Source organism: Nerophis ophidion, linkage group LG25, assembly GCF_033978795.1.
Source record: "Nerophis ophidion isolate RoL-2023_Sa linkage group LG25, RoL_Noph_v1.0, whole genome shotgun sequence".
NCBI classification, from domain to species: Eukaryota; Metazoa; Chordata; class Actinopteri; order Syngnathiformes; family Syngnathidae; genus Nerophis; species Nerophis ophidion.
This window is the reverse complement of record NC_084635.1, coordinates 41,086,460-41,102,523: the sequence shown is the minus strand read 5'-3', so window position 1 is coordinate 41,102,523 and position 16,064 is coordinate 41,086,460. Positions and strand designations below refer to the sequence as shown.

The window sequence follows — 16,064 nt, the reverse complement described above, 5'->3', positions numbered from 1 at the left end:
GATACAACTTGTACTGATACAACTTGTACTGATACAACTTGTACTGATACGACTTGTACTGATACAACTGTTCACACCACTTCACACATGACACATATTTCTTTCAAACACAAACACTGTCTGCCAACACAACACAACTCTGATACAATATACACAACACAGTTCTAATACAATATACACAACACAACTCTAATACAATATACACAACATAACTCTGATACAATATACACAACACAACGCTGATACAATATACACAACACAACTCTGATACAATATACACAACACAACACAACTCTGATACAATATACACAACACAGTTCTAATACAATATACACAACACAACTCTAATACAATATACACAACATAACTCTGATACAATATACACAACACAACGCTGATACAATATACACAACACAACTCTGATACAATATACACAACACAACACAACTCTGATACAATATACACAACACAACGCTGATACAATATACACAACACAACTCTGATACAATATACACAACACAACGCTGATACAATATACACAACACAACGCTGATACAATATACACAACACAACTCTGATACAATATCTTCATCTGCAAACAAACAATAATAACAACACAATCACATGACAAGTCATTGTGTGTGTTTGAAATGATGCATTATTATTACTATCATTGTTGTCATGTCCATCATCACTAAGTAGTTTATTATGATTATTATTGTTGTGTCATGTCCATCATCACTAAGTAGTTTATTATGATTACTATTATTGTTGTGATGTCCATTTTCACTAAGTAGTTTATTATGATTATTATTAGTGTTGTGTCATGTCTATCGTCACTAAGTAGTTTATTATGATTATTATTATTGTTGTCATGCCCATCTTTACTAAGTAGTATATTATGAGTATTATTATTGTTGTGTCATGTCCATCATCACTAAGTAGTTTATTATGATTATTATTATTGTTGTGTCATGTCCATCATCACTAAGTAGTTTATTATGATTATTATTATTGTTGTGTCATGTCCATCATCACTAAGTAGTTTATTATGATTATTATTAGTGTTGTGTCATGTCCATCATCACTAAGTAGTTTATTATGATTATTATTAGTGTTGTGTCATGTCTATCGTCACTAAGTAGTTTATTATGATTATTATTATTGTTGTCATGTCCATCTTTACTAAGTAGTTTATTATGATTATTATTATTGTTGTCATGTCCATCTTTACTAAGTAGTTTATTATGATTATTATTATTGTTGTGTCATGTCCATCATCACTAAGTAGTTTATTATGATTATTATTAGTGTTGTGTCATGTCTATCGTCACTAAGTAGTTTATTATGATTATTATTATTGTTGTCATGTCCATCTTTACTAAGTAGTTTATTATGATTATTATTATTGTTGTCATGTCCATCTTTACTAAGTAGTTTATTATGATTATTATTATTGTTGTGTCATGTCCATCATCACTAAGTAGTTTATTATGATTATTATTATTATTGTTGTGTCATGTCCATCATCACTAAGTAGTTTATTATAATTATTATAAGTGTTGTGTCATGTCCATCATCACCAAGAAACAATCATGTGATTCCACTATGTTTTGGTACAGGATACAAGCCCAAATACTCACAATAAAACCCCCACTCATCACTTCATCAAATGTGATTGTATTATTCTTTCCTGCTTGATGTTTTTCACGTCAAACACAATCTTTGTACTTGTTTACAGTTGTATTATGTCAGTGATGTATTAGATATCATCTAATATTGATTTGTCCACAAAGCAACTTTCTCTCTGAGTGCGGGTGTATGCTAGCAGGTGACGTCACATGCAGGTGCAGGGCACTCACCTGGTGACCCAAGACGGTAGGGTTGATGACGTCACATGCAGGTGCAGGGCACTCACCTGGTGACACAAGATGGTCTCCTGCACCAAGCGGACATATCCGTCCAGCCTCACTCCAGAATTACTGCGGCTCCTCATGGCCACGTCTGCACAAACAGATTGTTGTTGTTTACGGAAGTGTGCAGGCCGGCTGACGTCACAAGGGTGTAGAAGAAGAGCGGCAACAAGCAAGGTCGGTGAAAGGTTGCAGAAAGTGAAAGCGACAGTGTCGCGAAGACCAAGAACGCCAGGACGTCTTTGATGAGCGGGTGCAGGACAGGTGTAGTTGCATGCGTCTGTCGGCAGGGGGCACTCAAACTCTCTGCGAGGCGGATGTGTTTCGGACGTAAACACCACAAGCTTTCATCTCCATGCCACGATCACGCAAAAATCTATCAAATGACAAGGAAAAGGACGAATTGATGTCGATTACTGAAAGAAAACTGGCAAAAAAAACAACAACAATTTGTGGCCAAACGTGACGTCACGTAACAGGATCTACAAGACGCCTGTGCTGTGTTGTGTCCAATCAGCGCAGACCAAGGGCGTGACGTCACGTAACGGAATGTGCTGGCCAATCACAAGGCGCCTGTGCTGTGTTGTGTCCAATCAGCGCAGAGCAGGTCTGCTGGCTGCCTCGCCATCACTAGTTAGCAAGTTAGCTCCAGCAGGCGCTAAGTCTTCCACCTTCTTCACCTCTTCTTGTCTTTAAAAGTCTTCGCTGTCTTCAAGCTTCCTCTGGGGGAACACGCCGAAGGTAACATGTTTGTTTGTGTGCGGCTGCATCTACATCTTGTTTTGGAGCGTCTTGTGCACTTGTTAGCAACACAGTGGCTAACTTTGCAGCGAAGAGTCACAAATGTGCTAAAATGACACAAATCATCTTTCAAATCTCTTAAAATATCATCTTTTATTATCTCCTCTCTATTTTACACAAACTGTAGATGTTATCTTTCTGTATGGCAAAACATATTATTATTCAGATGCATGATGAACATGTTATTATTCAGATGCATGATGAACATGTTATTATTATTCAGATGCATGATGAACATGTTATTATTATTCAGATGCATGATGAACATGTTATTATTATTCACATGCATGATGAACATGTTATTATTATTCACATGCATGATGAACATGTTATTATTATTCACATGCATGATGAACATGTTATTATTATTCAGATGCATGATGAACATGTTATTATTATTCACATGCATGATGAACATATTATTCACATGCATGATGAACATGTTATTATTATTATTATTCTGATGGATGATGAACATGTTATTATTCAGATGCATGATGAAATGTTATTATTATTCACATGCATGATGTACATATTATTATTCAGAGGCATGATGATGTCCTGATGGCTTCATCTGGCCGGGATCTTCAGCTCTCACTGGATCGGTTCGCAGCCGAGTGTGAAGCGACCGGAATGAGAATCAGCACCTCCAAGTCCGAGTCCATGGTTCTCGCCCGGAAAAGGGTGGAGTGCCATCTCCGGGTTGGGGAGGAGACCCTGCCCCAAGTGGAGGAGTTCAAGTACCTAGGAGTCTTGTTCACGAGTGGGGGAAGAGTGGATCGTGAGATCGACAGGCGGATCGGTGCGGCGTCTTCAGTAATGCGGACGTTGTATCGATCCGTTGTGGTGAAGAAGGAGCTGAGCCGGAAGGCAAAGCTCTCAATTTACCGGTCGATCTACGTTCCCATCCTCACCTATGGTCATGAGCTTTGGGTCATGACCGAAAGGATAAGATCACGGGTACAAGCGGGCGAAATGAGTTTCCTCCGCCGGGTGGCGGGTCTCTCCCTTAGAGATAGGGTGAGAAGCTCTGCCATCCGGGAGGAGCTCAACGTAAAGCCGCTGCTCCTCCACATCGAGAGGAGCCAGATGAGGTGGTTCGGGCATCTGGTCAGGATGCCACCCGAACGCCTCCCTAGGGATGTGTTTAGGGCACGTCCAGCTGGTAGGAGGCCACGGGGAAGACCCAGGACACGTTGGAAAGACTATGTCTCCCGGCTGGCCTGGGAACGCCTCGGGATCCCCCGGGAAGAGCTAGACGAAGTGGCTGGAGATAGGGAAGTCTGGGCTTCCCTGCTTAGGCTGCTGCCCCCGCGACCCGACCTCGGATAAGCGGAAGATGATGGATGGATGGATGGATGATGAACATATTATTATTCAGATGCATTTTGAACATGTTATTATTGAGATGCATGATGAACATGTTATTATTATTAATCAGATGCATGATGAACATGTTATTATTATTATTCAGATGCATTTTGAACATGTTATTATTCAGATACATGATGAACATGTTATTATTCAGATGCATGATGAAATATTATTATTCAGATGCATGATGAAATGTTATTATTATTCAGAGGCATGATGAACATGTTATTATTATTCAAATACATGATGAACATATTATTCAAATACATGATGAACATATTATTATTCAGATGCATTTTGAACATGTTATTATTCAGATACATGATGAACATGTTATTATTCAGATGCATGATGAAATATTATTATTCAGATGCATGATGAAATGTTATTATTATTCAGATGCATTTTGAACATGTTATTATTCAGATACATGATGAACATGTTATTATTATTCAGATACATGATGAACATGTTATTATTCAGATACATGATGAACATGTTATTATTATTCAGATACATGATGAACATGTTATTATTCAGATGCATTTTGAACATATTATTATTCAGATGCATGATGAACATGTTATTATTCAGATGCATTTTGAACATGTTATTATTCAGATACATGATGAACATGTTATTATTCAGATGCATTTTGAACATGTTATTATTCAGATACATGATGAACATGTTATTATTATTCAGATGCATGATGAACATGTTATTATTCAGATGCATGATGAACATGTTATTATTATTCACATGCATGATGAACATGTTATTATTATTATTCAGATGCATTTTGAACATGTTATTATTCAGATGCATGATGAACATGTTATTCAGATGCATGATGAACATATTATTATTCAGATGCATGATGAAATGTTATTATTATTCAGAGGCATGATGAACATGTTATTATTATTCAAATACATGATGAACATATTATTCAAATACATGATGAACATATTATTATTCAGATGCATTTTGAACATGTTATTATTCAGATACATGATGAACATGTTATTATTCAGATGCATGATGAAATATTATTATTTAGATGCATGTTGAACATGTTATTATTATTCAGATGCACGATGAACATGTTATTATTATTCAGAGGCATGATGAACATGTTATTATTATTCAGAGGCATGATGAACATGTTATTATTATTCAGATGCATGATGAACATGTTATTATTATTATTATTCTGATGGATGATGAACATGTTATTATTATTCAGATCCATGATGAACATGTTATTATTATTCAGATGCATGATGAACATGTTATTATTATTCAGATGCATGATGAACATGTTATTATTATTCAGATGCATGATGAACATGTTATTATTATTCAGATGCATGATGAACATGTTATTATTATTCAGATGCATTTTGAACATGTTATTATTCAGATACATGATGAACATGTTATTATTATTCAGATACATGATGAACATGTTATTATTCAGATGCATGATGAACATGTTATTATTATTCACATGCATGATGAACATGTTATTATTATTATTCAGATGCATTTTGAACATGTTATTATTCAGATGCATGATGAACATGTTATTCAGATGCATGATGAACATATTATTATTCAGATGCATGATGAAATGTTATTATTATTCAGAGGCATGATGAACATGTTATTATTATTCAAATACATGATGAACATATTATTCAAATACATGATGAACATATTATTATTCAGATGCATTTTGAACATGTTATTATTCAGATACATGATGAACATGTTATTATTCAGATGCATGATGAAATATTATTATTTAGATGCATGTTGAACATGTTATTATTATTCAGATGCACGATGAACATGTTATTATTATTCAGAGGCATGATGAACATGTTATTATTATTCAGAGGCATGATGAACATGTTATTATTATTCAGATGCATGATGAACATGTTATTATTATTATTATTCTGATGGATGATGAACATGTTATTATTATTCAGATCCATGATGAACATGTTATTATTATTCAGATGCATGATGAACATGTTATTATTATTCAGATGCATGATGAACATGTTATTATTATTCAGATGCATGATGAACATGTTATTATTTTTCAGATGCATGATGAACATGTTACTATTATTATTCAGATGTATGATGAACATGTTATTATTATTCAGATGCATGATGAACATGTTACTATTATTATTCAGATGCATGATGAACATGTTATTATAATTATTCAGATGCAGTTCATGCTGCTGTTCAGCCGCCAAGGCAAGCTGCGCCTGCAGAAGTGGTATGTACCTCTTTCTGACAAGGAGAGGAAGAAGATCTCCAGGGACCTGGTCCAGACCATCCTGGCCAGGAAGCCCAAGATGTGCAGCTTCTTGGAGTGGAGAGACCTGAAGATTGTGTACAAGAGGTGAGAACTACAGTAGATACACACAAAGATGGTTTACAAGAGGTGGGAACTACATTACAGTAGGTACACTCCTAAAAATATTGCTATCAATTCCCCAGTAAGAGTGATAGCATGTCTAAATGAGATGTTTGGTTATGTGGAGGACCGCTATGGTTAGGTTGCTTTGTGTGCCTAGATGACGTAGTACACTCCTGCCTGCACCATGAACACAGAGTCGATACAGCTAGTGAGTGTGCCCCACACTCACCGTGACGTGTGATGTGTTCCAGATACGCCAGCTTGTACTTCTGCTGTGCAGTGGAGGATCAGGACAACGAGCTGATCACCTTGGAGATCATCCATCGATACGTGGAGCTGTTGGACAAGTACTTTGGCAGCGTGAGTAGTACTACTGTTGGCCACAGGAAGTACTTGCTCACCTGACTGCTTGCAGGTGTGTGAGCTGGATATCATCTTCAACTTCGAGAAGGCCTACTTCATCCTGGATGAGTTCCTGCTGGGTGGAGAAGCCCAGGAAACCTCCAAGAAAAATGTGCTGAAGGCCATAGAACAAGCCGACCTGCTGCAGGAGGTAAGGCAGCCTACACACTAACATTTAGCACAAAAGTACTCCACTCTTGTCTAAAAGTACTACACCATTGTCTAAAAATAATACACTTTTGTCTAACAGTACTACACGTTTGTCTAAAAATACTCCACTTTGGTGTAAGGATACTCTAAAGTTTTGTCTAAAAGTACTCTACACTTTTGTCTAAAAGTACTCTTCAGTTTTGTCTAAAAGTACCCCACAGTTTTGTCTAAAAGTACTCCAAAGTTTGGTCTGAAAGTACGCCACACTTTTGTCTAAAAGTACTCTTCAGTTTTGTCTAAAAGTACTCCAAAGTTTGGTCTGAAAGTACGCCACAGTTTTGTCTAAAAGTACTCTTCAGTTTTGTCTAAAAGTACTCTACAGTTTTGTCTAAAAGTACTCCACAGTTTTGTCTAAAAGTAATCCAAAGTTTGGTCTGAAAGTACGCCAGTTTTGTGTAAAAGTACTCCACAGTTTTGTCTAAAAGTACTCTTCAGTTTTGTCTAAAAGTACTCTACAGTTTTGTCTAAAAGTACTCTACAGTTTTGTCTAAAAGTACTCTACAGTTTTGCCTAAAAGTACTCCTCAGTTTTGTCTAAAAGTACTCCACAGTTTTGTCTAAAAGTAATCCAAAGTTTGGTCTGAAAGTACGCCACAGTTTTGTCTAAAAGTACTAAAAAGGTTTTTCTAAAAGTACTCCGGTTTTGTCTAAAAGTACTACAAAGTTTTGTCAAAAAGTACTCTACAGTTTTGCCTAAAAGTACTCCACAGATTTGTGTAAAAGTACTCCACAGTTTTGTCTAAAAGTAGTCCAGTTTTGTCTCAAAGTACTCCACAGTTTTGTCTAAAAGTACTTCAAAGTTTTGTCTAAAATTACTCCACAGTCTTGCCTAAAAGTATTACACAGTTCTGTCTAAAAGTACTCCAGTTTTGTCTAAAAGTACTCGAGTTTTGTCTCAAAGTACTCCACAGTTTTGTCTAAAAGTACTACAAAGTTGTCTAAAATTACTCCACAGTTTTGCCTAAAAGTACTACACAGTTCTGTCTAAAAGTACTCCAGTTTTGTCTCAAAGTACTCCACAGTTTTGTCTAAAAGTACTACAGTTGTCTAAAATTACTCCACAGTTTTGCCTAAAAGTACTACACAGTTCTGTCTAAAAGTACTCCACAGTTTTGCCTAAAAGTACTCCACAGTTTTGTCTAAAAGTACTTCAGTTTTGTCTCAAAGTACTCCACAGTTTTGTCTAAAAGTACTACACAGATTTGTCTAAAAGTACTCCACAGTTTTGTCTAAAAGTACTGCAAAGTTGTCTAAAATTACTCCACAGTTTTGCCTAAAAGTACTACACAGTTCTGTCTAAAAGTACTCCACAGTTTTGCCTAAAAGTACTCCACAGTTTTGTCTAAAAGTACTTCAGTTTTGTCTCAAAGTACTCCACAGTTTTGTCTAAAATTACTCCACAGATTTGCCTAAAAGTACTCCCCAGTTTTGTCCAAAAGTACTCCAGTTTTGTCTAAAAGTACTACACAGATTTGTCTAAAAGTACTCCACAGTTTTGTCTAAAAGTACTACAATGTTGTCTAAAATTACTCCACAGTTTTGTCTAAAAGTACTCCAGTTTTGTCTCAAAGTACTCCACAGTTTTGTCTAAAAGTACTACAAAGTTGTCTAAAATTACTCCACAGTTTTGCCTAAAAGTACTACACAGTTTTGTCTAAAAGTACTACACAGTTCTGTCTAAAAGTACTCCACAGTTTTGTCTAAAATTACTCCACAGATTTGCCTAAAAGTACTCCCATTTTGTCCAAAAGTACTCCAGTTTTGTCTAAAAGTACTACACAGATTTGTCTAAAAGTACTCCACAGTTTTGTCTAAAAGTACTACAAAGTTGTCTAAAATTACTCCACAGTTTTGCCTAAAAGTACTACAGCTTTGTCTAAAAATACTCCAGTTTTGTCTAAAAGTACTGAAAAGTTTTTTCTAAAAGTACTCCAGTTTTGTCTAAAAGTACTACAAAGTTTTGTCAAAAAGTACTCTACAGTTTTGCCTAAAAGTACTCCACAGTTTTGTCTAAAAGTACTCCACAGTTTTGTCTAAAAGTAGTCCAGTTTTGTCTAAAAGTACTACACAGTTTTGTCTAAAAGTACTGAAAAGTTTTTTCTAAAAGTACTCCAGTTTTGTCTAAAAGTACTACAAAGTTTTGTCAAAAAGTACTCTACAGTTTTGCCTAAAAGTACTCCACAGTTTTGTCTAAAAGTAGTCCCCAGTTTTGTCCAAAAGTACTCCAGTTTTGTCTAAAAGTACTACACAGATTTGTCCAAAAGTACTCCACAGTTCTGTCCAAAAGTACTCCAGTTTTGTCTCAAAGTACTCCACAGTTTTGTCTAAAAGTACTACAGTTGTCTAAAATTACTCCACAGTTTTGCCTAAAAGTACTACACAGTTCTGTCTAAAAGTACTCCACAGTTTTGCCTAAAAGTACTCCACAGTTTTGTCTAAAAGTACTTCAGTTTTGTCTCAAAGTACTCCACAGTTTTGTCTAAAAGTACTCCAGTTTTGTCTAAAAGTACTACACAGATTTGTCTAAAAGTACTCCACAGTTTTGTCTAAAAGTACTACAAAGTTGTCTAAAATTACTCCACAGTTTTGCCTAAAAGTACTACACAGTTCTGTCTAAAAGTACTCCACAGTTTTGCCTAAAAGTACTCCACAGTTTTGTCTAAAAGTACTTCAGTTTTGTCTCAAAGTACTCCACAGTTTTGTCTAAAATTACTCCACAGATTTGCCTAAAAGTACTCCCCAGTTTTGTCCAAAAGTACTCCAGTTTTGTCTAAAAGTACTACACAGATTTGTCTAAAAGTACTCCACAGTTTTGTCTAAAAGTACTACAATGTTGTCTAAAATTACTCCACAGTTTTGTCTAAAAGTACTCCAGTTTTGTCTCAAAGTACTCCACAGTTTTGTCTAAAAGTACTACAAAGTTGTCTAAAATTACTCCACAGTTTTGCCTAAAAGTACTACACAGTTTTGTCTAAAAGTACTACACAGTTCTGTCTAAAAGTACTCCACAGTTTTGTCTAAAATTACTCCACAGATTTGCCTAAAAGTACTCCCGTTTTGTCCAAAAGTACTCCAGTTTTGTCTAAAAGTACTACACAGATTTGTCTAAAAGTACTCCACAGTTTTGTCTAAAAGTACTACAAAGTTGTCTAAAATTACTCCACAGTTTTGCCTAAAAGTACTACAGCTTTGTCTAAAAATACTCCAGTTTTGTCTAAAAGTACTGAAAAGTTTTTTCTAAAAGTACTCCAGTTTTGTCTAAAAGTACTACAAAGTTTTGTCAAAAAGTACTCTACAGTTTTGCCTAAAAGTACTCCACAGTTTTGTCTAAAAGTACTCCACAGTTTTGTCTAAAAGTAGTCCAGTTTTGTCTAAAAGTACTACACAGTTTTGTCTAAAAGTACTGAAAAGTTTTTTCTAAAAGTACTCCAGTTTTGTCTAAAAGTACTACAAAGTTTTGTCAAAAAGTACTCTACAGTTTTGCCTAAAAGTACTCCACAGTTTTGTCTAAAAGTAGTCCCCAGTTTTGTCCAAAAGTACTCCAGTTTTGTCTAAAAGTACTACACAGATTTGTCTAAAAGTACTCCACAGTTTTGTCTAAAAGTACTACACAGTTCTGTCTAAAAGTACTCCACAGTTTTGTCTAAAATTACTCCACAGATTTGCCTAAAAGTACTCCCCAGTTTTGTCCAAAAGTACTCCAGTTTTGTCTAAAAGTACTACACAGATTTGTCTAAAAGTACTCCACAGTTTTGTCTAAAAGTACTACACAGTTCTGTCTAAAAGTACTCCACAGTTTTGTCTAAAATTACTCCACAGATTTGCCTAAAAGTACTCCCCAGTTTTGTCCAAAAGTACTCCAGTTTTGTCTAAAAGTACTACACAGATTTGTCTAAAAGTACTCCACAGTTTTGTCTAAAAGTACTACAAAGTTGTCTAAAATTACTCCACAGTTTTGCCTAAAAGTACTACAGCTTTGTCTAAAAATACTCCAGTTTTGTCTAAAAGTACTGAAAAGTTTTTTCTAAAAGTACTCCAGTTTTGTCTAAAAGTACTACAAAGTTTTGTCAAAAAGTACTCTACAGTTTTGCCTAAAAGTACTCCACAGTTTTGTCTAAAAGTACTCCACAGTTTTGTCTAAAAGTAGTCCAGTTTTGTCTAAAAGTACTACACAGTTTTGTCTAAAAGTACTGAAAAGTTTTTTCTAAAAGTACTCCAGTTTTGTCTAAAAGTACTACAAAGTTTTGTCAAAAAGTACTCTACAGTTTTGCCTAAAAGTACTCCACAGTTTTGTCTAAAAGTACTCCACAGTTTTGTCTAAAAGTAGTCCCCAGTTTTGTCCAAAAGTACTCCAGTTTTGTCTAAAAGTACTACACAGATTTGTCTAAAAGTACTCCACAGTTTTGTCTAAAAGTACTACAAAGTTGTCTAAAATTACTCCACAGTTTTGCCTAAAAGTACTACAGCTTTGTCTAAAAATACTCCAGTTTTGTCTAAAAGTACTAAAAAGTTTTTTCTAAAAGTACTCCAGTTTTGTCTAAAAGTACTACAAAGTTTTGTCAAAAAGTACTCTACAGTTTTGCCTAAAAGTACTCCACAGTTTTGTCTAAAAGTACTCCACAGTTTTGTCTAAAAGTAGTCCAGTTTTGTCTCCAACTACGCCACAGTTTTGCCTAAAAGTACTACACAGTTCTGTCTAAAAGTACTCCACAGTTTTGTCTAAAAGTACTCCAGTTTTGTCTAAAAGTACTCCAGTTTTGTCTCAAAGTACTCCAGTTTTGTCTAAAAGTACTACAAAGTTTTGTCTAAAATTACTCCACAGTTTTGCCGAAAAGTACTACACAGTTCTGTCTAAAAGTACTTGACAGTTTTGTCTAAAAGTACTCCACAGTTTTGTCTAAAAGTACTCCAGTTTTGTCTAAAAGTACTCCACAGTTTTGGCTAAAAGTACTACAAAGTTTTGCCTAAAAGTACTCCACAGTTTTGTCTAAAAGTACTCCAGTTTTGTCTAAAAGTACTCCACAGTTTTGTCCAAAAGTACTCCAGTTTTGTCTAAAAGTACTCCACAGTTTTATCCATCAGTAATGTAATGTGATTGTGTGTCTGCGGAACATTGGTACCAAAAGGATGAGTTTACAGTTAAGAAAAACAAAAACCTAACGACTGCAAAAATTCCTTGAATATATTTTGTAATCCAATTACTCGAGTTACTTGAGGAATCGTTTCAGCTCTAAACATGATGTGTGTGTCTGCAGGAACTTTATTAAAGAGTAAGTGTACAGTAATGTGATGTGTGTGTCTGCAGGAACATTATTAAATCAAATCAAATCAACTTTATTTATGTAGCACATTTAAAATGTACCACATGGGTAGCCAAAGTGCTGAATAAGTGTACAGTAATATGATGTGTGTGTCTGCAGGAACATTATCAAAGAGTAAGTGTACAGTAATGTGATGAGTGTGTGTGCAGGAACATTATTAAAGAGTAAGTGTACAGTAATGTGATGAGTGTGTCTGCAAGAACATTATTAAAGAGTAAGTGTACAGTAATGTGATGAGTGTGTGTGCAGGAACATTATTAAAGAGTAAGTGTACAGTAATGTGATGTGTGTGTCTGCAAGAACATTATTAAAGAGTAAGTGTACAGTAATGTGATGTGTGTGTGTGCAGGAACATTATTAAAGAGTAAGTGTACAGTAATGTGATGTGTGTGTGTGTGCAGGAACATTATTAAAGAGTAAGTGTACAGTAATGTGATGTGTGTGTCTGCAAGAACATTATTAAAGAGTAAGTGTACAGTAATGTGATGTGTGTGTGCGCAGGAACATTATTAAAGAGTAAGTGTACAGTAATGTGATGTGTGTGTGTGCAGGAACATTATTAAAGAGTAAGTGTACAGTAATGTGATGTGTGTGTCTGCAAGAACATTATTAAAGAGTAAGTGTACAGTAATGTGATGTGTGTGTGTGCAGGAACATTTTTAAAGAGTAAGTGTACAGTAATGTGATGTGTGTGTGTGCAGGAACATTATTAAAGAGTAAGTGTACAGTAATGTGATGTGTGTGTCTGCAAGAACATTATTAAAGAGTAAGTGTACAGTAATGTGATGTGTGTGTGTGCAGGAACATTATTAAAGAGTAAGTGTACAGTAATGTGATGTGTGTGTGTGCAGGAACATTATTAAAGAGTAAGTGTACAGTAATGTGATGTGTGTGTGTGCAGGAACATTATTAAAGAGTAAGTGTACAGTAATGTGATGTGTGTGTCTGCAAGAACATTATTAAAGAGTAAGTGTACAGTAATGTGATGTGTGTGTGTGCAGGAACATTATTAAAGAGTAAGTGTACAGTAATGTGATGTGTGTGTGTGCAGGAGGCGGAGGCTCCACGCAGTGTCTTGGAGGAAATCGGGCTGACATAAATGCGAGCCAGCGTCCGTCTTGTTTGTGTCACTTTGTGTCTTTGCTGTTGTGTTGACAAGTGTGCTCGTCTATCATGTCCTGTGACTGTGCTGCCAAGTGTGCTTCAATGTGTCTCTATTTGTGTAGCACATCCCCCCTCTGCCCCCCTCCCCTCGTGGAAAACTACACTCAAGTAGCAAGAACATCAATTATTAGCACTTCCTGTTGGAGACCTTGAAAATAGCTTTTGACTAATGGTGGTGATGTAAACTACTTCCTGTCCAGTGTTATGTTTGTCAACATGTGGAATGTTTCTATTTCTCTGTGACCAAAGAGCCGTGATCATGTGACATCAAAGGACTGTTGCGCTCACAAGTTATTGTTGAAGTAAGAAAGTATTCATCCTGCTAGTAGAGGCATCATGTTTACTTTGTCTCTCAGCCACCCGGCCTGGTGACTAGTTGACTTTTCAAGATGCAGCAGGACAACAACAGATGAATAGTCTCACTGCCTTCAGAAGGAAGCCAAAACAGTATTTCTTCACCCGTGTTTACAGTTTGACAGAAAGTTACATCAATAAATGTCTGCAAAGTGAAAGCACTTGTCTGTCTTGCACTTGCACTGCCACTGATTCTACGCTGTCAAGATAAGAAACCTGTGACCTTTGACCTGACTCACCAGATATTTATTGTAAGGAAATAAGAAGAAACATGTGACCTCTGACCTGACGGCTCAGAAGTTTCTAGTGGAGAATAAAAAGAAAGATGTGACCTCTGTCACTTCTCTCCAGCATCTTCCTTCTTGCTTTGCTCTCCTTCCACAAAAGCTTTGGGACTTTCTCCTGCACAAACTTCCTGCTCATCACTCCTTTTGTCCTCCAGAAGATCTTCTTGGTCTCCATGCGAGTGTCCAGAAGAAGAAGACCTGTCCTCAGCAGAGGAACTCCTCTTCTTGTTCCTCTTCTTGCTCTTCTTCTTGCTCTTCTTGGAGTGTTTGTGATGGCGACCTTGTTTTCCTTCCTTCTTCTCCGGGCTGAGACCGACTTTCTTCTCTCTCCGTTCTTTGCTTCTTTCTGCATCTCGCCCCCAGCCGTGTCTTCTGTCTCCATTCTCATCTTTGCCGTTGTTCCTCGCCTGCTTCTTTGAGTCCTTCTCCCTGCTCCTGGAGTCTCGGCTTCTGCTCCTGGCGCTGCGCTGCGTGTCCCTCCTGTGCCAAGTCCTCCTGTGAGACCTCTGGGACCTGGGAGGACTGGCGCTGCGCTGACGGTGTCGCCAGCTGCGCTCCGACTGGCTTCCTCTAACGCTGCGGTCGGGGGACAGGTTCAGGTCCCGGTCCGCCTCCCAGAACTCATTGGCGGGGTTTCTGAAGACGTGCAGGAAGTTGCAATGTTTGCCTTTGGGACATCTGTTCCTGTCAAAGAGTCCTGAGGGAACATGCACACTGGAACGTTACAATCTTGGACCTAACACACATTTTGTCTGCACTTAACTCCTGACTCATCACAGATCTTTGCACACTAAACAATGACATCACTTTGATCTTTTTCCCGTTCAAAAAGAATAAACAGATGTTTTTCCTCTCAAGTTTGGTTCCAGGGATCTGGGTAGGTCTCAGTCATAAAAGTGTTCAAAATAAGTCCTCTATCTTTATTTCATTTTATTATTCAACTCTTAGATCTCTGGATCACTTCCAAGTCTATCTGTCCATGTAAAGTCCAAACATTTTATTGACTTCTTTTTTTATGGCAAAATATGCAATCATTAATTGGATGTGAAGTCATTGAAGCTTTGAATAGGTCAATAAGTCATAACATTGATTTTGATTCATTAATATGTTTAAGCAACGACACTTTTTATAAATCCACCACTGAAGTTCTTGGGGTCCCACTCAGACAAGTCCTATCCAGGAGATGGCAAAAAGCCGCTGCCTGACCAGGACTCAGAAAATGTGCAGAGACTCCTCCCGCCCCCGCCAAGGACTGTTTTCACTGCTGGATTCTAGAAAGAGGATCCGCAGCCTCCATAGCAGAACCTCCAGGTTGTCTAACAGTTTCTTCCCTCAAGCCGTAAGACTCTTGAACGCATCATAATAATCCCCTCAATTCCTCCCCAAAAATGGATGAAGTGGCTGGAATAAAAAGACAATAAAACATACGTCCATAAACCTGGATGCATATGCAAAAGTGAAATATATTTATCTGTACAGTCATCTATTTATTTATCCTGCACCACCTTGAGCTAATGCAACACAATTTCGTTCTTATCAGTACTGTAAAGTTCACATTTCAATGACAATAAAAAAAGGTCCAAGTCTACATCTTGATAGATTTGATTTATGCCCTTCTTGTCAAAAAATGCCTTCATTATATGGCAAACTAAATATATAAAATATTTTCCCCAAAGTGAAATATTTGTAATTGAAGCTTTAAATAGGTCAATAAGTCATAACATTGATTTTGTTTCATCATTTTTTGAGCCAAAAGCGTTGGACACACCTTCTCCTCACTCAATGTGGTTTTG

The 16,064-nt window shown here is 36.6% G+C and overlaps 2 protein-coding genes across 2 annotated transcripts in view; one reads left to right on the top strand and one right to left on the bottom strand.

Moving 5' to 3' along the window:
* The first annotated feature begins 2,493 nt into the window (after positions 1-2,493).
* On the top strand, positions 2,494-14,142 carry ap1s2 (adaptor related protein complex 1 subunit sigma 2). Its single transcript, XM_061887431.1, has 5 exons — positions 2,494-2,654; positions 6,338-6,516; positions 6,786-6,894; positions 6,950-7,087; positions 13,518-14,142. Exons 2-5 carry the CDS (start codon positions 6,338-6,340, stop codon positions 13,563-13,565), a joined length of 474 nt encoding a protein of 157 aa, XP_061743415.1. The 5' UTR covers positions 2,494-2,654; the 3' UTR covers positions 13,566-14,142.
* LOC133543047 (U2 small nuclear ribonucleoprotein auxiliary factor 35 kDa subunit-related protein 1-like) overlaps positions 13,951-16,064 on the bottom strand; it is a 22,766-nt gene continuing 20,652 nt past the window's right edge. Inside the window, exon 11 of the mRNA XM_061887429.1 lies at positions 13,951-14,968. Coding sequence (XP_061743413.1) covers positions 14,322-14,968 — 647 coding nt within the window. The 3' untranslated portion in view covers positions 13,951-14,321. The remainder of the gene's footprint in view (positions 14,969-16,064) is intronic.